The sequence below is a fragment of the Chelonia mydas genome, chromosome 24 (genome assembly GCF_015237465.2).
Source record: "Chelonia mydas isolate rCheMyd1 chromosome 24, rCheMyd1.pri.v2, whole genome shotgun sequence".
Lineage (NCBI taxonomy): Eukaryota > Metazoa > Chordata > Testudines > Cheloniidae > Chelonia > Chelonia mydas.
In genome coordinates, this window is record NC_051264.2 from 10,532,109 (window position 1) to 10,559,013 (window position 26,905).

The 26,905-nt window shown below is 53.8% G+C and overlaps 1 protein-coding gene and 1 long non-coding RNA gene across 3 annotated transcripts; one reads left to right on the top strand and one right to left on the bottom strand.

Moving 5' to 3' along the window:
* Positions 1 to 1,574: 1,574 nt before the first annotated feature.
* On the bottom strand, positions 1,575 to 23,745 carry FCER1G (Fc fragment of IgE receptor Ig). Of its 2 annotated transcripts, none has more exons than XM_027828346.3 (5): positions 22,776 to 23,745; positions 10,535 to 10,626; positions 9,253 to 9,300; positions 5,972 to 5,995; positions 1,575 to 4,979 (listed from the first exon to the last, which is right to left on the bottom strand). In XM_027828346.3, the coding sequence occupies exons 1-5, from the start codon at positions 22,828 to 22,830 to the stop codon at positions 4,923 to 4,925; spliced, it is 276 nt and encodes a 91-aa protein (XP_027684147.2). In that variant the 5' UTR covers positions 22,831 to 23,745; the 3' UTR covers positions 1,575 to 4,922. The 2 variants fall into 2 exon arrangements, with proteins under 2 accessions (XP_027684147.2, XP_027684148.2); XM_027828347.3 differs by having other exon boundaries at positions 5,972 to 5,992; positions 22,776 to 23,396.
* Positions 19,810 to 26,888, top strand: LOC122463715. Its single transcript, XR_006287298.1, has 4 exons — positions 19,810 to 19,884; positions 20,640 to 20,695; positions 25,362 to 25,533; positions 26,031 to 26,888. It is a non-coding gene; the product is annotated as an uncharacterized LOC122463715 (long non-coding RNA).
* Positions 26,889 to 26,905: the final 17 nt, after the last annotated feature.

Here is a 26,905-nt window from a genome sequence, read left to right on the forward strand (position 1 = left end):
TAGTAGAGCAGGGGCGGGCAAACTTTTTGGCCTGAGGGCCACATCGGGTTTCCAAAACTATATGGAGGGCCAGTTAGGGGAGGCTGTGCCTCCCCAAACAGCCAGGCGTGGCCTGGCCCCTGCCTCCTATCCGACCCCCCCACTTCTCGCCCCCTGACGGCTCCCCCGGGACTCCTGCCCCATCCACCACGCCCTGCTCCCTGTCCCCTGACCACCCCTGGAATCCCCACCCCTGACTGCCCCCTGCTGCCCCATCCAACCCCCACTCTTATTCCTGACTGCCCCGACCCCTATCCACACCCCTGACCACACCCCCAAACTCCCCTGCCCTCTATTCAATTTCCCCTGCCCCCTTACCGTGCTGCCCAGAGCACCAGGTCAGGCCATGGCTCTGCAACTGCGCTGCCCAGCCACCCAGAGTGTTGTGCCGGTGGCATGACGCCCTGAGGCTGCGGGGAAGGGGGAAAGTGGGAGAGGGGCCGGGGGTAGCCTCCCAGACCAGGAGCTCAGGGGCCGGGCAGGAGGCTCCTGCGGGCCGGATGTGACCCGCAGGCCATAGTTTGCCCACCTCTGTAGTAGAATGTGATTCAGATACTGCTTGGAAGCTGAGGCATTAAATTATGGGGAGACCCACAGATTTTGCAGACCCCAAATGCTGCCCTTAATCTGACTGTAGCTGAGACCATGCATAACTCATGATCTGCAAAAAATTTTCCCCCATAATCAGCTTCAGGAAAGTTTTCTTCCCACTGAGAAGGGCTGGAAATGGACTCTTTCTTGAAATATTATAGCTGATGTGGGCCTTGACACTGAAAGGGCACCAAAAAGTGAAGGTTTGCTGAATGCCAGCACTGGGCACCAGTGTTAACAGTTTCAGAGTGGTAGCCATGTTAGTCTGTATCAGCAAAAACAACGAGGAGTCCTTGTGGCACCTTAGAGACGAACAAATTTATTTGGGCATAAGCTTTTGTGGGCTAAAACCCACTTCATCAGATGCATGGAGTGGAAAATACACCGGCAGGTATAAGTATACAGAACATGAAAAGATGGGAGTTGCCTTACCGAGTGGGGGGTCAGTGCTAATGAGCCAATTAAATTAAGGTGGAAGTGGGCTATTCTCAACAGTTGACAAGAAGGGGTGAACACTAAGGAAGGAAAAATCACTTTTGTAGTGGTAATGAGGCCAATGTAATCAAGGTGGCCCATTTCAAACAGTTGCAAGAAGGTGTGAGTATCAGTAGGGGGAACACTGCCAACCACATCTGGCCAGGACACTTGCTGTATGTCTCAGCTAAAAGTCTGCACCTTACCCTTACCCACCTTAACATGCTGGGATATTGACGCAGAGATGAGATGGCTACCTCAAATCAACACACACACCCCCGCAACAGCACAGTTCTACACAACAGCATGCTGAACTGTGCCCCCTCAATCCCTATCACTCACATACAAACCCACCCAAAGCCTAGCAGGATGTCAGCACAAGGTCAGCTGGCTACTGAGACAGACAGACGGCAGAGAGCACAAGAAATTCATAGCAAGTAGGTTAAATAATGATGGGCATACTCCCCGTATCCTGTATACACATTTTAATGAGCGAAAAAATACATGAGCCAGTATAGTACAATACATTCAAGACATTAAGGAAAAAATCTTAATTTCTGTAGCACTATGTATATTCAGACATGCCTAGAGCTGGCTGGAACATTTTAAAATAAACTTTTTTTCATCCAAATATGCTGTTTAGTCAAAGCTGAAACATTTCACATGGTTGTACTGATTCTGAAGAAATCAGTTTGAGTGGAAGGTTTCTGAGGTCCAGGGTGGACTATCCAGTCAGAGAGCAAGACAGCAGAATTGAAAAGCTGACCTTTCCGAGCAGAAGAAAGACATTTGGACACAATTCTGTTGGAAAGGTTTTGTTTTCATTCCAACGCGGAACAAAACCAAGTTTCAAACCCTCAAAAGTTGTCTTGAGAGGGAATTGCCTTTCTCCAGCCAGCTCTGGCAATGACCTATTCTGCTTTATTAATTCCTATAGACGTGGCACTTTGTCCCCAGTGCATGGCGGTATTTGCCATAAACATTCCAAGGATGGCTTCTATCCCACCTTCTCCAAGTGCAAGTACCCGATTGGCTTTGCAATGTCATGGGGTATAATACTGCTGCTTAAAGCTTTATTTAAAAATAAAATTTTTAAGCATTCAGCTCAATAAAAAAAAAGGGGGTGTCTATTCTTCAAGGGTTACGTTGGCAGAAAGAGATCCAGGTGCTCCTAGAAGGATAAACAGTTCTGCACACTTTAACATTTTGTCCTAGCATTGGTAGAAACTGATGTACACCTTCTCCTGGTGTTTCTGGAGCCTGTTGCTGGACCAGCGGAGAAAGGTGCTCCAGAGGCAATACCCAAAACAAGCCATGTACGATAAGAAGCAATGGGAAGGGAGCAGCATTCAACTATAAACACGAAAGCCTTGATCTGATGGCTCAGGAACGCAGAGGGATGATTTGCTCCTGCCATCATGTGCTCTGATAAGCCCTAACAGCATAGTCAAAAATTCCCTGCGCTTACCCTAGTTGCGATACCCAGGTATGTTGCTCTTATGAAAAGATTCCAACTGATGCCCAGCTGCAATTGCACCTTTTGGCAGGATTGCTGTGTGCCCGTCTGCCAGGGCTAGGCAGATCCCAAAATGAGATTGCACTTGAAAACCTAATATTTGAAAAGGGGTCCTCTTCAACTTACCTGCGAAGCTCTGAGGTCAGGGGCCTGTCTTTCTTTTGCAGGAGTTTATGGGATGACTTATATCTAACACAGAGCTTTCCTGTGCCTACCACCAGCCCTATCCATCAGCGATGGCACCAGTTCTTTCAGGGAAAATACCAGGCCTTGAACTTGGGACTCAGCAGGGGAAGGTGAAGTTTTAAAATGTAAAGCCCTGAGGTTCAGAATTCCACGGACACAAATGGCCCATCACACAGGGAGCAGGGAATGGGTGTGTGGGCGCCGACAGGGACTGCAGGCACAGCTACGGTAAATGCAGGTGCAAATCAGGCACCCGAATATGCACAGGCAGTTCTGAAAATCTGGGCCTGTCAATAATTTATAAAAATTGTGCTGTAAATTCACTGCTGTGGGTTGCTGAAGGACCACCCTAGAGGTGGGGGCCCTCTGTCTAGTGATGGGCCAGAGGCAGCGCGGGTACCAGCAGGAGAAGTACATTACCTCCTGCTCCACTGGGACCTGGACGGAAACCTACCAACCCTTTTCCCAGGGTGTATTTATTCACCGTCAGAGGGCAATGATCTGTGCACCTCCAGCCTGGATGGGATTTGAACTGGGAACCTAGAGGGGAAAGCTAATCGTAGCATCTCAGCCTGGCCCAGTTCTATTTCTGATCTCAAACACTTGGCTTCAAGAGCTCCTCAGCTCTTTACATCTCCAGTGAAAGAGGGAGGTGCTATCCTCAGCCTCATCACTCCCTTTATCAACCTGTGTTACTACGCCTACCCATGTGCAAAGGAAGACCAGCCAAAGGGTGACAGCAGAACCTAGCAAATGCCTTTCCTCTGAGTCTGAACTGAGCCGCCCTTTAGCCCCATGCCATCAGGCCATCTAAGGGAAATGTTATACCCACATCTCCATCACTGGTAAACCAGCAGCCACCACTGAGGTCAGGCCAGGGAAATAGCGGCCATGTGGCAGACATGGAGCAGGGAGCCAGCATAGTATTAAGTCTCTGTCTGTGGAAGCACAGACGCTGTGGTGTGGGCCGCCTCTGTGCACCAAGGCAAAGCCATCAAGGCAGCCAAAACACATGACCAAAGCCAGTGACTTACAAGCACAGAGAAGGGAATATTCCCTGCTCCCCAGGACAGACACTATCATTACCAGGGAGCAAGCGAGAAGTAATTCTTCCACTCTACTCCGCACTGATTAGGCCTCGGCTGGAGTATTGTGTTCAGTTCTGGGCGCCATATTTCAGGAAGGATGTGGACAAATTGGAGAAAGTCCAGAGAAGAGTGACAAAGATGAAAACATGAGCTATGAGGGAAGATTGAAAAAACTGGGTTTGTTTAGTCTGGAGAAGAGAAGACTGAGGGGGGACGTAACAGTTTTCAAGCACAGAAAAGGTTGTTACAAGGAGGAGGGAGGTTAAATTGTTCTCCTTTAACCTTTGAGGAGAGGACAAGAAGCAATGGGCTTAAATTGCAGCAAGGGCGGTTTAGGTTGGACATTAGGAAAAATTTCCTGTCAAAGTAGTTAAATACTGGAATAAATTGCCTAGGGAGGTTGTGGAATCTCCATCATTGGAGATTTTTAAGAGCTGGTTAGACAAACACCTGTCAAGGGTGGTCTAGATAATACTTAGTCCTGCCATAAGTGCAGCGGACTGGACTAGATGACCTCTCAAGGTCACCTTCCAGTCCTACGATTCTATGATTCTCCATTGGTCCAGAGGTTTCCAAGAGATGCTCAGGAGGGTTTAGGTGTTTGCATTATAGTTCTTGACTGTACAGGGTAGACAAGGTGCTTTGCTGCTGAAGGGAACCATGCATGGAACCCCACCTTCGTCTCACTGGAGACTCGCTGTGTGGCATTGGTGACAGGCACAAGGGAAAGAACATCTACAGGTCTTCAGCACCGGAAACACAAGAGAGGTGGGGTAGGAAAGGCTGATCCTGCAGAGTCTCGGAGCAATGTACAGCTAGGGGAAGGATGTCTTACATGTAAACGAGCAGGGGCGCAACACCCCCACCCCCAGCTTTTCAGCATGTGGGGGCAACTGGGAACCACTGGTTTCAACAAAGTTGTTTCTTTGCTGAGACTGGGGAGGAACTCATATAAATCACTCTTGGGACACCTGCTCCCCCTTCAACCTCCTTCTGCAGAGGCTGCACCTGGGGCTACAGCTGGGCTCCTAATTGGGCTTGGTCTGGAGGGTTTCATAGGTCTCCTGGTTCTGAGTGCTGAGCCCCTGTAAGGAAGAAGAGGAGACAGAAGTGATGGTGGGGATTAGGATTTTGTTTCCAAATGGGACTCATGAAATAATTCAAATTAACTAAGCCTGGGGCTAGGGGAGTGAAATCTTTGGGAGAGATGGAGCCGGTGGCTGAGCTCCAAATCCGACTCCAGAAGCAGGGTGGGTTTTCTCTCCAGGTCAGACTAGAGCTGGAAAAGCCTGTCCAGGCCCCATGCTGTCCATCCCCCCCGCCCACCGCAGTGCAGGAGTGTTCCCTGCTTTATGTGCCCAGGGCTCAGCCTCCTCTGACAGCCCTTCACTCTAGGTAGAACATCAGCAGCTGTCTCGGCCATTCCCTGCAGGTCTCACGAGATGTTAATACACGTCTGAACCAGGTGCACAGAGCAGGGGCCGGTTTGTGACTCTGTCCAGAAAAACCTCCTGCTCCTTACTCAATACCCTAGAAGAACCTAGAAAAGGGCTCCCGGATATAAGCAAAGCAGCAGAGTCTGAGCAGCACAGCCGATGTTTGCATTGCGGGACCCGTCCAAAAATACCCAAAACACAGTGTTTTCATGCTGGTGAGAGGGACCAAATTGGCAACCCCGAGACTCGTGCCCTCTGGTCACCCACAAGGCAGCAGCAGCATCTCCCTCTGGCAATGGCCCTGCCCTACAGGGGCACTATCAGGAAGCTCAGCCTTTGTGCTGACTACCAGTGAGGGGTCCAATCAGTGCCGACGGTGGTTTGGTGATGTGGATACCTGCCTAATAGGCAATGGACTGAAAACAGCCCTTGCAGTGGCTGTTACCACAGTCATCAGATGGAGATGACTTTCAGGCAGACACCAGCATTATTATGGAATAACATCGATTAATTAATTCAAAATACAGCTGTGCCATATCACTTGCATCCTCTTGGCACCTTGGGGGCTGGTGAAAGGGACCAAGTCCTATGCAAGTGATTGCATGTGGCAGCAAACAGGGTGGGGAAGTTTGGGTACTTACAGTATAGATCCCTTCTTCTTTCTGCTGCACAAAGAGAAAGAGAAAGAGAAAGAGAGATAAGTCAGAAGGAACAAGAAGCAAAATAACAGAAACAGCCGCTTCCTCCCTCACACTGTGTTATGACACAGACTGGGGGGGAGACGGGGCCTGTCCGCACCAACCAACCCCCAGCTTTCACCCAGCTCCGACACTCAGCCCAAAGCTGGAACTCTTGGAAGCTTGAAAAATAAGTTAACTTTCTTTCTTTTTCTTTCTTTCTATGCAGCTGCCTCTGCACGTGTGGTTTTGGCTGGATGCAGAAGTGGATATTCTGAACTATCCTGGGCCTACAGTTTTTTTATTTCATCCCATTCGTCCCCCTTTCCACCCCCACCCCCCACAGAATTCCCCTCCTGTCTTGTGTTTTTCACCTGTTGTTTGTTCCCCTGCCCCCCACTAGCCACACCGGACAGAGGGAGCTCCGTCAGCCTTACTCAGCCATTAATGCTTTCAGGCCCCACTCCTCTTTGAATTAGCCGTCTGCCAGTATCTCCACGATACCGAGGTGCTTACAATGCTGCCATGTCGTATATTGTGGGGTTGGTCTCGCCACTGGCCGTAAAAGAGTGTAAAGGACCCCCAAGATACGATGTGTCTATGCACACAGCTCAAAATCACACCAGTGTCCCTACGGCACTGCACTCCTCTGGCTGGCGCCCCACAGCAGGGCAGCTCTCCTGCGTTCTCTCACTCACTCTATCTGAGCGTTGGGTGATTTTCCTCTGTCCTCCCATGGCCGCACAGCTGCTCCCCACTTAGTATCAATATGCATTAGGACTGGGCCCTATGCTGTCTTCCTCTGGACCATTAAGGAACGTATGAAATGAGGCAATGCCCAGCGCTGATCCCTGCCACCTCCCCCAGCCCATTGCTTTAATCATGTGCCTTTTTTAACCCCTTTAGCCAGTTTTCAGTCCATGTGACAGTGCCACCTCCATGCCAATTTACCTGGCCTTTTCAAGGAAGATTTTGACAGAGGATGTGTCAAACACTGCACTGAAATCCAGCCTCTGCTGCATTCTCTTGACCCAGGAAATTCATAACTGCATGCAAAAGGCAATCAGCTTTGTCTGGCATGAAGTGTTTTCTATAAACCCTCTGCGCTGCCCATTCCTGGAGGCCTCTCCATTTCCTTTGGTATGGGGTGCTCATGGTACTCAGTGGTTTATTCTCACATAGCTAACAGGGTGGCTACTGCTGTGCGTGCTCTGTACCAGAGCTGCCTGGCAGTGGCCTGTGCTGTCTTCCTAGCTCAAACAGCCAGCGCCAGCAGCTGAGTTCTTCTCAGCCAGTCCCTCTGGCTTCCCCAGTCAGGCTGGGGCTCATTTTGCAGCCAGGGGCACACAAGCCTCAGGATGTTTGGAATCACTTGGTGGATTCTCCAAAAGCTTAGATTCTTCTCCGGGGGGATCAGAGTCCCAAATCTCCGGCCGGATTTCTCAGGAAACTTCCCATGTTCCAAAGAGAGGGAGACACCCTGAGCACAACCTGCCTCCAGACACATCGGGGCGGCTGGTTCAAACCAGGGGCACGACCAAGTTAACTGAACATTTACAAACCACTTCCAGCCTGAGAATGGGGAATGCCTAGGCAGACGGGCACCAGACACCGTGAGCCTTGTTCTCCAGCCCAAGGGGATAAAAATGAGGGTTTGCAGGCTCTATTTCAACTTGCTCAGGTGAGAGGAGGAGGAGAGGCATATCCCACCTAGCCCATGCACCCAGGCATCACGGGACACACTACAGCAACTCCTCCAGGGCTTTGCCCGCTCCAGCTTTGCTCCTGTCTTTTTATATGTGTGTGCGTTTAACGCTGATGAAAGGTGCCACGGGGCAGGAGGGGCATAAGCCTGTCACAGAGTCCCTGGGCGATGCTCTGGAACTGATCCCTACGAAGCCAGGCAGGACTCTGGGGAAGTGTCCTTTCTGTGAGCAGACTGTCTCCAGGACACAAAGCTCACCCGGCTTCCACCTTCCTGGGTCTGATCTCGGAGCATTCAGCATCCTCTGCCCCTCCCTGCGCTTCCCCCAGCGAGTCCACCCAGGCAGGCTCCTGGGGAAGCCAGAGGGTCCTGCACCCCAACTCTGCAGTCAGACGTGACTCTCAGCCAGCCAGTAAAACAGAGGTTTATTAGACGACAGGAACATGGTCTAACACAGAGCTTGTAGGTGCAGAGAACAGGACCCCTCAGCCGGGTCCATTTTGGGGGGCAGTGAGCCAGACAACCACGTCTGTACTTCACTCCATGTCCCCAGCCAGCCTCAAACTGAAACTCCCTCCAGCCCCTCCTCCTCTGGGCTTTGTCCCTTTCCCGGGCCAGGAGGTCACCTGATTCCTTTGTTCTCCAACCCTTTAGATCTCACCTCGCAGGGGGGAAGGGCCAGGCCATCAGTTGCCAGGAAACAGGGTGTCGGCCATTGTCTGTGTCCAGACCCCTGCACACACCTGCCTTCTAGGGCTCTGCAATGATCATACACCCTTATCCCACCACCTAGATATTTAAGAACTGCCTAGGAGAAACTGAGGCACCCCCACACTATTCAGAGGAAACATTAAGAACAGTCCCACTTTGTCACAAAGCCCACTGAGGACAAATAGCCCCATCCCTTCAAATGAGAGAGTGGCTACAAAGTGCAGAAGCCAAGTGGAACAACAAATGAAAAAAAACAAGAATGGACGTGAAGGGCAAAGGTGAAAAAGAAGGGAACAGGCTAAACCTCAGCAGGACTAGAACAGAGCCGGGACTCTCCCCCGGGACACATTGTGACACAGCACCGGTACGTCAGGCACAGATCTCAGAGGACTTTGCAAAGGTGGGTCAGCGCCATCATTCACATTCAGAGACAGGGAAACTGACCTGCCTGCAGTCAAACTGCAAATTAGTGGCAGAGGTGGGATTAGGCTCAGGGTCCCTTGAGTGTTTCCCACTGCTCCACATGGCCTCCCTGCTCTGCAGTGTAAGGCCCCAAACATCAGCACAGAACAAACTCATCCTCAATGTACCCATGCAAAATTACCCCCCACCCCAGCAAAGCCCTTAGCCCCACTGCTCCCAGTGGACCCCAAGAGGAGAGCTGTGCTGTGCAGCGCAAGGAAAGGGGCCCCGCAGATCTGGGCTCTGTTGGACCAAGGGTCGGTGAGACACCGATGAAAGCAAGAGATGCAGTGGATGATTTGAACTGTCTACTACGCCCACAAGGCCCTGGCAAAGGAGTGACCGACAGGAAGCAGAGAGGACTTACACTATAGGCTGTGCTGGGGACGGCTTTTGAGGCATTTCGAATCTGGAGCTGAAAAAGGAAACGAAAAGCATGAATTAAAGAACAAATAGCCCCTGAAACAGTTTGGGGGCAGATTCTCAGCTGAAGGGAGGGATGCGGGGACTTCCAATATCCAGCATTATAGAGCAGCCCTGGGGCTGCACTAAACTGCACCAGCTAAGTCTGGACCACATGCTATTATATCCCTCAGCACTGGGACTGGTACGGTCCCCATCACTGCCATAGCTAAGCACCTCCCACGCCTGGCGGTGTTTCCCTCACACAGCCCTGGGAGGCAATTCAGCGTACAGATGGGGAGATGAGGCACAGGGGCTCTGGGGCTTGCCTCAGGGCACACTGGGTATGTCCACACTGCAGCAGGGAGCGTGCTTCCCAGCTCAGGCCACCAGACATGCACTAGCTCCACCCCAGCTAGTGCAGCCCCAGCAGCTGGGCCTCGCCACCCAAGGACGAACCCAGAGGCTCCGGGTGGGTTTGTACTCAGGCAGGCACAGGCCTGAGCTGCTGCTGTGGTCCCCCTGGCTACACGGCCTTTTCCACGCCTGTCGACCCTATCGGTGTAGATGCACCTATGGCAGAGCCTGGAATTGGCTCCAGGTCTCCCCCCGAGAGCCTGAACAATTGGGCCACCCTTCTTTCTGAAAGGGAGGGGTGATGCTCCCCTGTGCCAGCTGGGTATTGCTGGAGTGTCTCATACGCCACTCACCCCTCATGTCTGCCCCTCCCATCTCTTCTCCACCCCCTGTGCTGGTAGCTGACAAAAGGGAGGCGTAGGAGTCAGCTGTGCCAGCTGGGAGCTCCTCTAGAATAACCCCAGCAGAGAAGCCAAGGGCCAGCTCGTTGCAAGGGGAGCAGAGCAGTGCTGAGAACTGGCCTTTCTCATCTCTTTTTACTACCATTTCATTTTTTCCAAAAGGTAAATTTGCTGCTCCTAAACACGAGAGCCAGCAGCGCTGGCTGGTGTGAGACAGACTGGGCCAGCTTCCCCCACGGCTCTGCCAGTGCACCTCGGACTGGAGCTGCCGCTCCCCCTGCAGCACTGCTCTGCTGAGGCTCCCCAAGCTTTGCCTGGCAGAGTCCCTTGTCCCCTGAGCAACCACGAGCCACTGAGGAGATGGAGCCTCCCAACCCCATGGTGTTTCTGGAGCAGAAGGGCTGGCCCAGTAACCCTCCGCCCCCCGAGCAGCAGGCCCGTCGGGCGTCACCTAAAGAGAGGCGAGAATGGCCAGGCCCCGGGACTCACCTTCAGGCGGCAGTAGAGCACTGTGAGGATGATGCCATAGATGAACAGGATGGCGTCCAGGACGTAACACAGCCCGGGTTCGGCCAGCGCCTCTGCGGGGAGGAGAGGTGTCGTTAGCTTTCTGGTGAGGGGGAGAGGGAATGCTGCACGGGGGGCTGCACCGCCATCGTCCCGCCAAGCCCAGCAGGAACGGGCATTCCAGGGCACAGAACGAGTCACCGCAATCCTGGCATTTGCTGGAGAGTGCAGCAGCTGCCCAATGCCAGGATTTGCAGGCTGGAGCATCGGTGCAGGACCAGGCTCTCGCGCCGCCGACGTCAGAGTGAGCGGGCAGCTTGCCTTCAAGGCAGGAAACATGGGACCTCTGCTGAGGTTTCCTGCTGGGTCAGGGACTGAGCCGTCGCATCCAAGCCGGATTTTGGTGTATCCCAGCCCCACCAGAAATGCAGACCCTCGAGGTGGGAAAGGCCTCTCCCAGCAGCTAGCCGCTTCTGCCACCCACCCAGCCACTGGAGCCCGCTCCTCATTTGGCCAGCCCAGTTTTGAATGTCCCAAGTGATGGGGCTTCCACCGCTTCCCTGGGGAGGCTCCTCTCCCCTGGCTGATACACCCTTCGCTCAGGGCTGAATTTCCTCATGCTTCCCCCTCAGTCACCCTTCGGAGCTCCTCCCCTCTTCAAACACCTGCAGACGAGTATCCATCCCAGCCACCCAGCCCCACCCCGGGGCACCCCTGAGCAAAGCTAGACAGTGTCAGCTCCTTCACTCTCCCCCCAGCCCCTGAATAACTCACTTTTCTCTGAATTCCCTCCAGTTTGGCTGCATCTTCCTGGCCCTGAGGTGCCCACACCACACTTTACATGTGATCACACTGGAACTGGATAGATAGATAGATAGATAGATAGATAGATAGATAGATAGATAGATAGATAGATAGATAGATAGATATCGAGGGGGTGTATAGGGAGAGAGAAAGAGAGAGAGAGAGGTGGGGTATATGGGGATAGATAGACAGATAGAGGGGGTATATGGGGATAGATAGATAGATAGATTAGATGGGGGTGTATGGGGAGAGATTGATAGACAGACACAGTCAGACAGATAGCCCTGCTTTGTGATGCAGTGCCTTTGCTGATGCAGTTCAGTATACCCTTGTGCGCATCCTTGCAACCCCACACCCATCACTGCTGGTTCTCGTTACCAGGCTGCCCTGAGCCCCTCACTTAAACCAGGCTGGACAAAGTGGCCCATGGGGAACCATTCCACACTGGCCCCTTGGGGAAGGACTAGACAATCTAATGGGCCTCTGTGGACTTACAGCCATTAGACCAAACAGCTGGCGCAGACAAAACCATATCCCTGCATTAGTTTGGTGCTAACTAATGAAATTCCCCATTGGCCAGTGACAGACCTGGCACCCCGTCCGGACCACGTTAGGCCCTACCAATACCAGGACTGAAGTCCTGGCCCCATTGAAGTCAGTGAGAGTTTGGCCATTAACTTCAGCGGAGCCAGGATTACACCTCAGATGTTCATGGCTCAACCAACCAGAGAGTGACTCAAAGCTCTTTGTGGGTCTATCATGTTGCTGGGAGGAACCTGGCGCTCTGGCTTTGTTACTAGAAATGGCTAAAGAGCTTGGCTCCAGACTAACAAGTTTGGAGTTATTTTAAAGTGACACTGTGAAGGGAACAGTCTCCAAATCTGGCCCTCCATGTCCTCTAAAAATACATGTTTACTTGCACAGTATCCTCCTAGCAGAGTCAAAGAGTATCACTGGGTTTGAATAGAGATGGGATGATGTTTTAGCCAGCAGGGACATTCTAGTTATACTAGCTAAAATAAGGACAATCAGATCTCATGCTTCAGGGCATTGTGCCTCAGGGGTCAGGAAGGAAGTGGCCTTTCTCCTTCCTCAGAAAGATCAGGTTCTGTCCTCTGCTGGAGGCAGGATCATGGGTTGGATGGACAGGTGCTTGATGCACTGTTTCCAGCCCTCTGTTCCTAACTGCAATGATATTATTACCCTCTGCCTGCCTAGCGACAAACCCTCTAGTGCTGTGAGATCTCCAGTTGTCTCACCCTCTGCCCAGGATGCTGGATCTCCTGTGCTCTGGATGTGAAGTGCACCTGACACAAGGAGCTGGGAGATGTGGGAACCTCAAACCTTCCCATTAACAACACAAGGAGCTTGGAATTTTGTCCTGTTTCCTTTCATAGAACAGACATGAGTCCAGGGCACAGTGGGGAACACAGCATGCTGGAAGCTGGCAGAGCTCAGGGCAATAACAACCAATTTGAATGCATTGGTCCCTCAGGCCTTAAGGCATCTGGGAACCTTCAGAGAAGTTACTCTACAAATAAACCACAGAGGAAGGGCCCATGAGACCTAGTTAGGGCCCTCTGTTTTCGGTTTTTATTTTATTTAATTTTTCCCAGGAATTTATCAGTGTTTATTACTACAACAACAAAAACAGCTGAAAATGGGTGAAAAAAGCTATTAATAATATTTCTGGGTAAATATCAGGGTTTATTTTGGTGGACAGAAGGGCAGGGGGGAAAAGCATTCTGTAGATTAACTCTTTGATTAATAAAAAGAAAAGGAGGACTTGTGGCACCTTAGAGACTAACCAATTTATTTGAGCATACGCTTTCATGAGCTACAGCTCACTTCATCGGATGCATCACGAAAGCGTATGCTCAAATAAATTTGTTAAGTCTCTAAGGTGCCACAAGTCCTCCTTTTCTTTTTTTCTTTTTTCAAATACAGACTAACGCAGCTGCTACTCTGAAACTCTTTGATTAATGGAACTCAGTGTGGTTTGCTGCAGAATTAAAATGCTGACAGCTTGAAATGTGTCCGGGGGGGGGTGAGGTTCATCAGCATGTTCAGGTGCACATGCACTTCAGAGCACTACTTCATACGCTACAGGACGCAGCACAGCCTAGTGGTTAGAGAGTGACTGGGAATCAGGAAACTGAGTCACCCACCTATAGCAGTTGCTCAGAGATTTATGAGCTGAATGCACTATCAGCCTTTTGCATGTGCCTAGCAAACATATCCGCGAAACCTGCCGGCACCCACTAGGCAAGTCAGAATCATTATCCTTGTGCTGACGCTCAGAGGGGGAAGTGACGTCCCCAAGGTCCTTAGCCAGCCAGCTGAGAGCAGACCAGAACCCAGGCGTCCTGATTCCCAGTGCACTGATGTATAGTCCACAGAGAGATCCTGGGGGCAGTTGGCTGCTATTTTTCCATGTTGGGGTGGGCAGGGACTCAGGGCACAATGCTGGTCATGCAGGGCTCCTTGGTGAAATCAGCCTGGCCTTCCCGGAGAACAGACAGTCGGAGAAGAGAGGGAGTGGGGGAGGTCAGAGCTTACTGGGGTACGGCAGGCACCGTACGGCCAGGGCAGAGAGACTCCCTAGCCTCCATCACTGCATGCTGGGAGATGGGGGCTCCAGGAACACCTCGTATCTGGACACAACACCCCGAATCCCAATGGCTCTGGCTGCAGTGGTGGAGGAGGGCCACGCTGTACCAGCACTTAGCTCCCTGCGCTGCCTGCCACTCGGATCACAGGCTCGTTTCAAGTCTTGGAATGGGGCTGGAGCCTGGTCACTCCGGGCCCATGCACTCCCCAGCACGCTCGTCCTTCCAGCAGGGGCATTCAGGCTCATGGAGCCGGGACCCAGCTTTGGGGAGGGGGCGTTGTGGGGTAGGACCTAATATGGCTGCAGCGTAGCCCAACCCTCACCCCCTCCCCAGGACACAGCAGCACCTGGGGGTTCAGACAAGTGTTATGTGAGGTGCCCGACAGACACAGGCCCCCCGGCCCCGCCACTGTGAAACCAGCTGCACAGAAAGGAAGGGTCCTGCCGCCTTGGTCTCACGAGAGGCTCCGATACTGAGATGAGAAGCCCCTCCCCCGTGGGCCCCCTACTCCCCTCCAGCCCCCCCGAAGCCACCCAGGAGAGTCCTCTCGCAGCTCAAAGCCAGAAATGGAAACCACGTCCGTGGCAGAAACTTGTTTCGAGCGCTTTAGCCAACCGCTAGAGCGTCATGAAACCACAAGCAGCTGCGGCGGCCGGGGTGTTGTCTCTGCAGCCGGGGTGTTGTCTCTGTGATCGCACCTGAGGCACTGAGCGGTAACAGGCCTCGCTGACAAACAAGGTCTGAATCCTCTGCCCTTCCCCGGAGAGGCGAGCACGCAGTGCCACTGCCAGGGCTGTGCATCCCAGGGGCTGGTACGGGACTGCAGTGGCTTTCCCCAGCACTGGCCTCTGCTCACTCCCATCACCCGCCCGGCACTCACACCGCTCAGGTTTGGCCCGGCTGCCCCTCTGCCAGGACAAGGGGTGGCCGGGCCACATTTGAGCGAGTGGCATTGCAACCTGGCGCACGAGGTCACAGTACCGTTCAGTTGGTTTGGGGAGTTTTTTCGGTGGTTGCAGGCCCTGAGCTGGGGCCTTGCTCATGACAGCTCTGTTCACTAGACACATCTGGAGGGGTTTCTCTGCCTACCCCACGAGGAGAGCGCTGCATCCCCAGCAGCCCCAGGTCATCCCTTGACACGCCGGCAGAGGAGATGCTTGTTTTCAATGCATCAGATGGCATGGCTGTGCCCTGCACCCCCACCGGCTCATGGCCTCTATGCACCACAACTTTCCCCGGGATGAGTCTGGGGCCTGGAAGCACAGTTGCGCCTTATGACAGTCTGTAGTCTTGTGTTCGTCCTTGTCAAGGTTCCTTCCCCACTCTGAACACTAGGGTACAGATGTGGGGACCTGCATGAAAGACACCCTAAGCTTATTCTTACCAGCTTAGGTTAAAAACTTCCCCAAGGTACAAACTTTGCCTTGTCCTTGAACCGTATGCTGCCACCACCAAGCGTCTTACACAAAGACCAGGGGAAGAGCCCACTTGGAGACGTCTTCCCCCAAAATATCCCCCTTTCCTGGGGAAGGCTTGATAAGAATCCTCACCAATTTGTACAGGTGAACACAGACCCAAACCCTTGGATCTTAAGAACAATGAAAAAGCAATCAGGTTCTTAAAAGAAGAATTTTAATTAAAGAAAAGGTAAAAGAATCACCTCTGTAAAATCAGGAGGGTAAATACCTTACAGGGTAATCAGATTCAAAACATAGAGAATCCCTCTAGGCAAAACCTTAAGTTACAAAAAGACACAAAAGCAGGAATCTACATTCCATTTAGCACAGCTTATTTTACCAGCCATTAAACAAAAGGAAATCTAACGCATTTCTAGCTAGATTACTTACTAACTAACAGAGGTTGTGAGGCTGCATTCCTGATCTGTTCCCGGCAAAAGCATCACCCAGAAAGACAGACCCTTTGTTCCCCCCACTCCAGATTTAAAAGTATCTTGTCCTCTCATTGGCCATTTTGGGTCAGGTGCCAGCTAGGTTACCTCAGCTTCTTAACCCTTTACAGGTGAAAGGGTTTTGCATCTGGCCAGGAGGGATTTTATAACACTGTATACAGAAAGGTGGTTACCCTTCCCTTTATATTTATGACAATCCTTTTTACAAAACTATGATAAATTGTTTACAGAGTATGCCTTGTGACATGTCCCTAGAAAACTCATAATTCGCTGATCATTATTGTCCTGGTAAAATATGTATGGCAACATTGTATGTAAAGTTATAAGATTCTCCTGTATGATGTTGCTAAGGCATATTTCAAATCTGGGGAAGCAGCCCAAACCACTTCCTGAGGCTTTGTCTGCACTAGCACTTTTCTCAGCAAAACTTTTGTCAGCCAGGGGTTTGAAAAAAACATCCCCCTGGCCAACATAAGTTTCACTGACAAAAGTGTCAGTGTGGACAGAACTATGACGGCTCTCCTGCCGACATAGCTAACGCCGTTCATTGGGGGTGGTTTAATTATGCTGGTGGGAGAGTTCTCTCCCACCAGCATAGAGCGGCTACACGGGAGACCTGACAGTTGCACAGCTGTAGCATTACAGCTGTGTGAGTGTAAGGTCCGTAGTGTAGACATAGCCTCAGAGACAAAAGGCAATCAGATTCCTCAGCCAGTTGTCAACAAAATCAGATGGACTATCACCTGAGTAAGTGGCCATTCTTTGGCAGGAAGAAGGGTGTGAGTGAGAAATTTACATCTTGGCAATCAAACAGCTGGCGGGGAAGATACTGTGTAGATAGACTGGTTGTCACCTGAACCCCAGCTGAAGAGCAGATTAGCAGCTGAAAGGAGTACCGGAAAAGAAGAAGAAAAGATATAAAAATGAGGAACAGACACGCCAAATGATCTCTCCCTTCATCTCTACTCACAGCATCAACAACATTTGAAAGACAAAGAAAGCATCATTGAATGGGGGGAAGGGTCCTGGCTGGGGAGGAATCCAGCCACACTGCTGTGAGCATGTGGTGAAAGAAATCTTTGCTTTGAATTCACTTAGCTTGTTAGGTTAGGTATTAATTTGTGTTTTACCTTTTATTTCTTTATAACCAATTCTGACTTTTATGGCTCATTACTTGTAATCCCATAAAATCCATCTTTCTGTAGCTAATAAACTTGTTCTATCGTGTGATCTAAACCAGTGTGGGCTTGGATCGAAGTGTTTGGGAAACTTCATTTGAGATAACAGGGCCTGTGCATATAATTTTCTATTGATGAAACAATGGACTTTCTAGAAACTTGTATTGTCCAGAAGGAAAGAGCTGAGCAGTGCAAGATGCACATTTCCGGAGACAAGTCTGGGACTGGGAAGTTGCTGGGGGTAATGTACATGCTAGAGGCTGTGTGTGAGCAAGGCCAGGAGTGGGTGCTCTCACAGCAAACAGTGTAAAAGGCACTCACGGTTGGAGAATTGAGGGGACACCGCTATTCACCTATCCAGATTGTACTCTGAGGAAAGTCACACTTCTGGTTTCAGGTCCCAGCCCCAGCTGCATCGCTCACCCCACCTCTGCAGCCTTTCCTGGTGGGGCACTGGCTTGGCTTGGAGGATGCTCAGAGCTTTCTCTGCTGGCTCTGAAATGTAACCAGAACTGGATCCCCGGGGCCCAGGGCCTTTTCTGTTTGGTCTCTCTGCCAACATTCAAGCAGGTGAACTTTTGTTCCCACCCATGTGCCAGGGCAGGGACCCTGTGAAGCAGCTTGGGCAACCGCCTTGGGGTGCTGGGGGTGCTCGGGAGGGACCGAATGGGGGGAGGGAGGCATCATTGCAAAGAGGAGCAGCAGTGCCAGTGCCAGCAGGTTACATCACGGACTGCACTTCAGCTACATGGGGCTGCCTGGAAGTCTCCGCGAATTCCCGGGTAATGCAGCACAAACACTCAGTGCCAGCCCCCAGGGAGCACCTAGGGACAGTGCCACCACCACGAGCACCTGGGCACCTCTGGCCACTTGGCCACTCAGGGCTGGTGTCAACCGACACGGGGTGGCCTCAGGAGCCCACGAAGAAGCGGGGCCAGAGCCAGCAAGTGGGAAGGAGCAGCTCTGGGAGAGGTGAGGCAGGAGCAGCCACAGGAGCGAGTGGGGAGAGGCAGGCCCCGAGGCCACGCGGGAGACACAGGCGCTGGGCTGGCCTGCGGTTGCTGTTCCAGCCCAACGAGGGTTCTGTGGGGGTGAGGCACTCCTCTGCTCCCTCCCGTGCAGCCAGCTCTGGGGCACTGACTGCCTTGGGCTGGTTACTTCAAGTCACCAGGAGGGAACCCGTCTGCTTTGCAACAATAAGCCAGGAACAGCTGCTTTCCAGCAATGGTGGGAGGGGTTTGGGGCGCACAGAGCCTGCGTCATCTGCTGCTGCAGGGAGCTGTCGGGATGTTGCCGTCAGAGGCCACCTTACAGCGCATTGCTGGGAAACAGTAATGAAATCTGCCGGCTCTCCCCCAGACCCTGGGCCACGGACAGCTTTGGGGCCCTGCACAAGGGGACCTCTACAGAGGTGGGTGTAGGTAGCACCTTCGTTCAGTGTGGTCACCATTGCAGAAGGGCCCAAGTCTCATTGACAGTCCCAGGGAGAGTCAATGGACCAGCTAAGGGACACAGGCACCTTCAAAAATGTAATCCCGTGTCTTTGCATCTTCCCCAGGCAGGGTCCTGACACACTGCTTATGTGTGTGCGCATGTGAGTGTGTGTGTGTGCACATGTGCATGTGAGTGGGGTTGTGCGTGTCTGAGTGAGTGTGTGCACACAGGTACATGTCGTTAACTAATATACACTGGGCCGGCAGATATCTATCTATATATCTCACATTACCAATAGGTATTATCCGCACCATACGTATATCGGAGTGTAGTAAGCACATAATTGTGATATAATGGCAGTTATATTGCTTAAATTGGCCTCACCGTTTTATATACTCCTGCTCACTTGTGCTACGGATCCCTTAACCTCTTGCAATCACTGAAGTAAGTGCTGGTGTAAGTCCCCAGGGAAGCTGTCAAGCCCAGGACGGACGAGTTACCATAGGAACAGGCATGCACCGGAAGGTCCCAAAGGAAGAGGCCAAGACATGACTGTTCTCCCCCGGTACAGAGCTAGGAGTTCCTGCACACCGGGGGGTGGGGGGCGGGGAGGAGAAGCAGAGCGGGGCGGCGCATTCAGGGGAGGAGGCGGAGGCGGAGCGGAGGTGAGCTGGGGCCGGGGGTGAGGCAGGGAGCTGCTGGTGGGTGCTCTGCACCCACCAAATTTTCCCCGTGGGTGCTCCAGGGCTGGAGCACCGTGGAGTCGATGCCTAAGGCACCACTTTTGGCCGGTTAAATTTAGAAGCCCTTTTAGAACCGGTTGTCCCTCACAGAACTACCGGTTCTAAAAGGGCTTCTAAATTTAACAACTGGTTCTAGCGAACTGGTGCAAACCGGCTCCAGCTCACCACTGAGTACGGCTACACTCTTTGTTCCTAGCCGTATTAAAACATATTGTTTGCTTGCGCCCAAGTACCAAGGGATCCAGATCACTCTCTGTCAGTGACCCGTCCTCTTCATTTACCACTGCCCCAGTTTTTGTGTCATCTGCAAACTTTACCAGGAATGATTTTATGTTTTCTTCCAGGTCATTTATTCAAATGTTAAATAACATAGGGCCAAGAACTGATCCCTGTGGGACCTCACTAGAAACACACCCTGTCATAAATATAAAGGGAAGGGTAAACACCTTTAAAATCCCTCCTGGCCAGAGGAAAAACCCTTTCACCTGTAAAGGGTTACAAAGCTAAGACAACCTCTCTGGCACCTGACCAACATGACTAATGAGGAGACAAGATACTTTCAAAAGCTGGGGGGAGGGAGAAACAAAGTCTCTCTCTCTGTCTGTGTGTTGCTTTTGCCGGGGACAGAACAGGAATGGAGTCTTAGAACTTAGTAAGTAATCTAGCTAGATATGCGTTAGATTATGATTTCTTTAAATGGCTGAGAAAATAAGCTGTGCTGAATAGACTGTAGTTTCCTGTTTTTGTGTCTTTTTCTAACTTAAGGTTTTGCTTAGAGGGATTCTCTATGTTTTGAATCTGATTAACCTGTAAGGTATTTACCATCCTGATTTTACAGAGGTGATTCTTTTTATGTTTTCTTCTATTAAAATTCTTCTTATAAGAACCTGATTGCTTTTTCATTGTTCTTAAGATCCAAGGGTTTGGGTCTGTGGTCACCTATGCAAATTGGTGAGGATTTTTATCAAACCTTCCCCAGGAAAGGGGGTGTAAAGTTTGGGAGGATTTTGGGGGGGAAAGATGTTTCCAAACGGGTCTTTCCCAGTTATATACCTGTTAGACGTTTGGTGGTGGCAGCGATAAAGTCCAAGAGCAAAAGGTAAAATAGTTTGTACCATGGGGAAGTTTTAACCTAAGCTGGTAAAAGTAAGCTTAGGAGGTTTTCATGCAGGTCCCCACATCTGTACCCTAGAGTTCAGGGTGGGGAAGGAACCTTGACACACCGGATGATGATGATGATTCCCCATTTACAATGACAATTGGAGACCTATCAGATTTTTAATCAAACTGTCATGCAGTATCACGCCAAATGCCTCACAGAAGATTACGTCCATTACATCAACACTGTTACTTTTATCAACCAAACGTGTAATCTCATCAAAAACAGATATCCCATTCCTTTGACAGGATCTACTTTCCATACAGCCGATCTCCCAAGTCTGAGTCTGGAATCTCATCCCCAGGTTTGTTTGTTTGGATCCCAAGATAGGCTAACGGGGGCATATGAGGATCCCTTATCAACCCTTCCAGCCTCAAAAACCAGAGGCAGAACTCACACATCCAAGGCAAGGGGTTACACCCATCCCCTGGCCAGGCTGGCTTCCCATTCTTATTTAACCAGTCCCTCCCCCCATGCACCCTGCTCCCATTCCCCAGCCAGGGCCCATCTACCCATTCCCCAGATCTCAAGGGGAGACAGTGGAGCGATTCAGTCAATCGGCTGGTAGCGAAGGGGGGTGTTCCAGGACCCATGGTGTTGCCTTCGGATGGCACCCTTGGAATGCTTCCATATTCCAGACACACTGGGCACCCGGGGGGGGGGGAGCTCAGGAGGGAGAAGATCTGGCGTTTATGACCTGCCTTCAACTTCAGAGATCCCAAAGTACTTCCCACACTGGGTCCCAGCAGCAATGGGCAGCCAGGCGACAATCCCATTGCAGGCAGCGATAGGGAGGAGGGAAAATGCGGGACGGAGGATTTCTGTGCAAACCCTGACTTTTCAGATAGTGCCCCAGGGTCTGTAGGGTCCAGGCTGAAGGGACAGGGCTGGGGAGAGAGTCTCAGCCCAAAGGGAAAACGCTAGAGAAAAGGGGAGGCTTCTCCACTGAGAGTGTATAACACACACGATGGGGTTGGCAGAGGGGCCATGTGGGGCAGAGGGGGGTCAAGATGAGTGGCATGGGGCTGACCAAGGATGGCAGGGAGCTGGGATGTGATTCCCTCAGTCCTAGAGCTGGAGCCACACTGGCTCTGGGTGCGTCTGTGCACGAGTGACAGGAGCCCTCAGGGAGCAGCCGGTCTGCGGGATGGTTAGTGGGACTGTATGTGGAGAGCCTGTGGCCTGCAAATGCAGATGGCATGCAAACGAGGGCCAAGGGAACTGGCCCCACCCCAGCCCGGCTTCCCCTGGAACGTAACTCAGGACAGCAGCTGCCGGCAGGGCCTGGGCAGGGGTCCATGCCAAGCCAGGGGGGGAACAACACTGGGCCTTTGCCCCACTCCAGGGCCACAGCTGCGCGTGGAGCTCCCATTAACAAGCCAAGTGAAACCATCTGGGTGTCATTAGGGGCTGTTGGGCAGGGGATCACTTGTTTGGGTGTGACTGGCTTCCGCTTGCCCCTAGCCCCAGGCAGCCTGCCTAGCCCCAGCCCTAGCTGCCCTTGGTGGTGCTCGGTGGGGTTTCACTTTCGGCACAGGGTGTCCAGCCTTGCAGCGGGAGGCGGGTGCAGAACAAAGCAAGAAGTTGCCCCCAGAACTGCCCCTAGTTAAAGCTCAAGCCAAAGCAGGTTGCTGCCCTGTGCCCCTGGCGTGACGGCCCTGGAGGGGCCAGTTTGGCACAGGCCCCTTCACCTCAGGACCACCCCCAGCGCTGCGCGACCCCTGAGATGCCAGCCCTGCCAGTCAAACCCGCACTCTGCCCCCTTTCCAGGCCCCTAAAAGCCTCCAAGGTGCTTAGTCACCAACTCCTCCAGATCTGATGAACCATCACTACCCTGTTAGAGGTGCCCGGCCCAGCGCTGGCTCCTCCAGAGCCAGAGGGGAAAGCAGCCCCCATCCCCACCGCAGAGTCCGCACCCCCGAGGCCGTGAGCCCCTGGGGACGGAGTGGCTTCCAGGGACCGTTCAGAACCAGCCCCCATCCCCACCGCAGAGTCCGCACCCCCGAGGTCGTGAGCCCCTGGGGACGGAGTGACTTCCAGGGACCGTTCAGAACCAGCCCCCATCCCCACCGCAGAGTCCGCACCCCCAAGGCCGTGAGCCCCTGGGGACGGAGTGGCTTCCAGGGACCTTTCAGAACCAGCCCTCGAAAGGCTCGCCAGGCGCAGGGTCGGGCAGGACCCAGCAAGGCCCAATCACGGGCTCAGACCTGCTCCCAGCCAGGCGCCGCCTCCTCCGGCTCTCGGGCTTTCAAAAGACTCGGGACCCCCAGCAGCTGGCTCCCCGGCCTCCCCGAGGGTGCGCTCAGCTTGCCCTGCACACGAGGCCTGCCCCCGCGAGAAGGGCCAGAGCCCTGGGGCCGCCCGCAATGGCCCCCCACCCCTACCTGCGCCTTCGGCCCTGAGGAGCAGCAGCAGGCCGGCCACGAGCCACATCTTCATCCTGGCCGGCGGGGTCAAGCCAAGGAGCCGCCGCACGAGTCCGATCGCTCCCTCGCCGGGGCTGGGATGGCAAAGGCAGCAGCGACTGCTCCACTCCGGCTGCTCGGCGGAGACACACTGTCCGGTGTGAGCTGGGGCTGGGCGCTGCAATTGACTCAGCAAGACGCCCCACAACCACAGAGCAACTCCTTCCTGCACTCCCCACTCGCTCCTTAACTCTTCACACAGCCCAAGCCTGGGCAGTTCCCTTTTCTCCAGGCTGCGGTTGCATTAGGGAACTGGCCTGGGTTCACGTGGGCCCAGGTCCCTTCCCGGAAGGGGCAGGGTGGGAGCCCACTGGTAATTGCTCAAGCGCTGGCGGAGCTGTGTATCCAAGGGCTGGGTGATGTCGTTGACGCAGGCCACTGAGGGGCCCTTGGGGGCTGGCTAGGGCTCGGATGGGGGCTGGTGACTCAGGCTGGTTTGAATCCATCCCGGCACCGCTCTTGCCCAGCTCCATCCCATCGCCCCTGTGTGGTCCCCCTAGAGAACGCTCTCCAAGCACTGCGCTCTGCCCCAGCCGGGAGCTGCTGCTTTTTCGCTCTGCTGGGTTTCACACCAGGTTCCTGGCGAGGCGGCGCCCAGAGCCGAGTGCCACAGCTGGGTTTGAGCTAGCCCGGGGGGAGTCGTTCACACCTCACGCCATGGAGTCGCAACGGATCCAGGTCGGCACCTTGCTGAGGTGCTCTGCCCTTCCCACGGGGCCCCCAGCTCCGCACCAGCTGCCCCCTGGCTCCAGACCCAGCGCACAGGCCAAGTCCTTCCTAACCTCTAGGCTCCAGGGCCCGAGTGATGTGCCCCTGCCCTGGTGCCCTGCCTAGCAGGTACCAACCTGGCAGGGGGTAGTTCTCTGCTAATCGGGACCAGGCTGGGGCAGGAACAGTCTGCCTCCCTCCCTGCAGCTGCCTCGAGCACCCTTTGCCAAGCCCCATGGCCAGCCTGTGCCCTCTCCTCTGCAGCTGGGCCTGGCCACTCTGGGCTGGGCATGGGGGCCCTAGCTCCAGCCAAGCTGGACTCTCCTTAACTCTGTCGGGTTCTGACTCAACGCAGACCCTCCCCCTGGGATCCTAGGAGGAGGCTAACGGCATTCCCGCCCAGCAGGCTGCAGGACAAGCAGGGGCTGTGGGGCTGAGCAGCAAATCCAACTTTCAAGGAAAAAGCAAGTCTTTTTTTTTTTTTCTTCAAGTTTGTTAAAATCGTGCCACACCCTGAAGGGCTGGCGCCCCCTGGGGAGACTGGTGGGGGCAGAAATGCAGGGGCCGGTGAGAAGAGGGGGATTGGAGAAAGAAGGGTACAGGCACTCCTTGCTGCCCCCCAGCACAGGGCAGGCTGGGGAAGCAGCTGGTTACAACAGGTCTGACACAGCTGCAGCAAACACAATATTATCTCTGCATGTGACGCCCTGGAGCGGCTTTATCTCAGCATCAGTTTCCAGAGCTCGGAGGAAATGCCCATCTGCAGCCAGAGGCATTTGCACGAGTTTGCAGCCCTCCGAGTCCTCTAGGTGTGCAGGGCGCTCGCCCGCATGGCCCTGGAATGGTCAATCCATCCGCAGCCGCAGGCACCAGCATCTCGGCTTCTAAAAAGGGGAACCAGCCCTCAGGACTGCAAACGTGCCATGAACATAACCGGCGCAGCCACATCTGAGGGGAGCGCTACCCCAGGGTCCCCCTCTCCCACCCCGCCCCAGTTTATGAACAGAGTCAGGGCAGTAACTGAACCTCATGGCTCCCACCCCCTGCCCCCAAGAGCCAGGTACCCACACTGGGACTGAGACCAGCCCCAGGAGTTTCACAGGAGCCAGTTAGAACCAGAGCAGCGAGTCAGCCAAGGCCTGCAGCTGGCGTTTGCTGGTTGGGAGCCCCAGGCACCCCACACTGGTGTCCCAGGGGATTTAATCCAGCCTGAATCTAGCCCAGTGCTGGAGTGGCCCCGGGAGCTCCCGCCCAGGGCCCAGCTGTAAGCCCCCTCCCCACTCCTCTACTGCCCCCAGCTGTGCCACGGATGCATCTCCACAGCGCGTGGCCCAGCCGAGGGGGCCAGGAGCTGATCAAAGGGAGTAAAGCAGGATTCCACCCTTCAGCCCTAGAGGATTGCAGCCCGCAGGGGACAGTTGAATTGTTAGCCCCCCACCCCCTCACACGCCTTCTCTGACACATGGCATAATAATGAAATGCCAGCCTGGGAAGGGGAAGGAAGGGCCCCGACCATGAGTCACCATCAGCACAGCCAGTTCCCAGTGCTACCAGGACAGGGAGCTGCAGGCTCAGGTCCTTCTACTGCCCCCAGCACCGGGCAGTGGCATGCCAGCCAGGGGCCCTCAGATGACCCTGGGATGAGGATTTTACCTTCCAGATACCAGGCAGAGGAATGGCTTGAGAGCTCCTGGGGGGAGTGGTGTGGGGTGGCTTGGGGGCTCTCCCACGAAGCCCTGGCTAAGGTGTTGAACCTATAACAAAGGGCTCATCTTTCTCACCTGTGTCTCACTGCAGTGCACCAAGTGCAGGGGTCTTCGTTATCATCCCACCACAATCCTGCCCCTTGCATTCACCAGCTGCCTGGCACCAGCTCTCCAACCAGGACAACACCTGACAGCTGGCAATGAGCCACAATGCAGCCCGTCCCTCTGCCCACGCACAGCTCGCTACCTGAGCAGGTCACCTCGTAAGTGCTGATCTTACCCCAGGAAGGTCGAGTGTCCTTCCCCTCTTCCTCAGGCAGGTTTCCCAGCCCCTAAATCATTCCTGCAGCTCTCTCCTGAGCCCTTTCTAAGCTGGCACCAGCCTGTTGGCAGCATGGGCCTCAGCCCTGCACACAGGATGAAGCAAGTAGCGACTTCTGCCGTATCCAGAAGTGATACCACCTCCCTACTCCCGTCTCTACCCACGAGGAGTGCAGCAGCTCTCGCAGCACCCTGGGAGCTCATCTTCAGCTGGTTCTCCACCTCCTTTCCACTATCGCCCATTCCAACCCAGCTTCCCTTTGCCTCTGCGTGGCCCACACTGTGTTCCTATCTGCACAGCCTTGGACGCGGATCGCTCCAACCCAAGCAAGGGATCCAGCTAGTGCTGTGTACGGCACCTGGCACAGGTTACTGCTCCACCACTGCAGGGCAGATGCCGGTCGTACCAGCACTGACTGTGTGTTTTATTTTCCTACAGCCCATCACCTGAGATACCAAACCGCATGGGGCCGAGAACAGAGCCCTGCAGGACCATGCTAGAGCTAACCCCTGGTGTGATGCACCCTCACCTGCACATAACAACTCTCAGTGACCAGCCCCCAGCCCATGGCTACAGTGACCGTGCAGCGTTCACATTTGAACCAGGATGCCAAGAGGGACTACGTCAAAGTCCATTACAACCTCCTCCTCTTAGACAAGGGCTTTGATGTCAGAACGCAGCAGCGCTGCGGGCAGGACTGTTCGCGAGGAGCCGGGCTGTGCACCGGCCAGAGGCAAGAGCTGCTTGGGCTGCCACTAACGTGCCAGACGTTACAGGCTGGGATAGGCTGGAGGAAGAGCATTGGAGGGGCGGGGGGGAAACGAGCGTTCTCTCAAGACCCGCCAACACCCCTTGCTCCAGCTGGGGCTGCAGGGCAGCTTGCCTCCATCAGGAGGGGAGGGCCCTGGGCAAGGGGACGCAGGGGCCAGAGGCTGCGCCGGGGGATTCAGAACAAGGTGGGGGTGGGGAGAACGTGCCTAGAAGAGCCAGGACCGAGGCTGCAGTCTCAGCCCACAGGGGGAACAGCTGCTCCCCGTCCACAGCAACAGGAAGCTGGTGGGGGAAGAGCCCGTTTCACCCGGCCCAGAGCAAATTGCGTTATGAGAGGGATCCCCCCGACATACATACACACTCACCACATCCCCCGGCTCCCCAGCGTTCAGATAGTGGGGGTAGGAAGCACAGGAGGTGAGAGGTTTAAGAGGAAACTTGAGGGCTAGAGCAGGGGGCCAGGTGCAGGGGGTGAGGAGGGACACCAGAGGGACAGCCGCACTGGAGCTGTGACCGGGGTGAAAGGAGGCTGCCCACCCCGC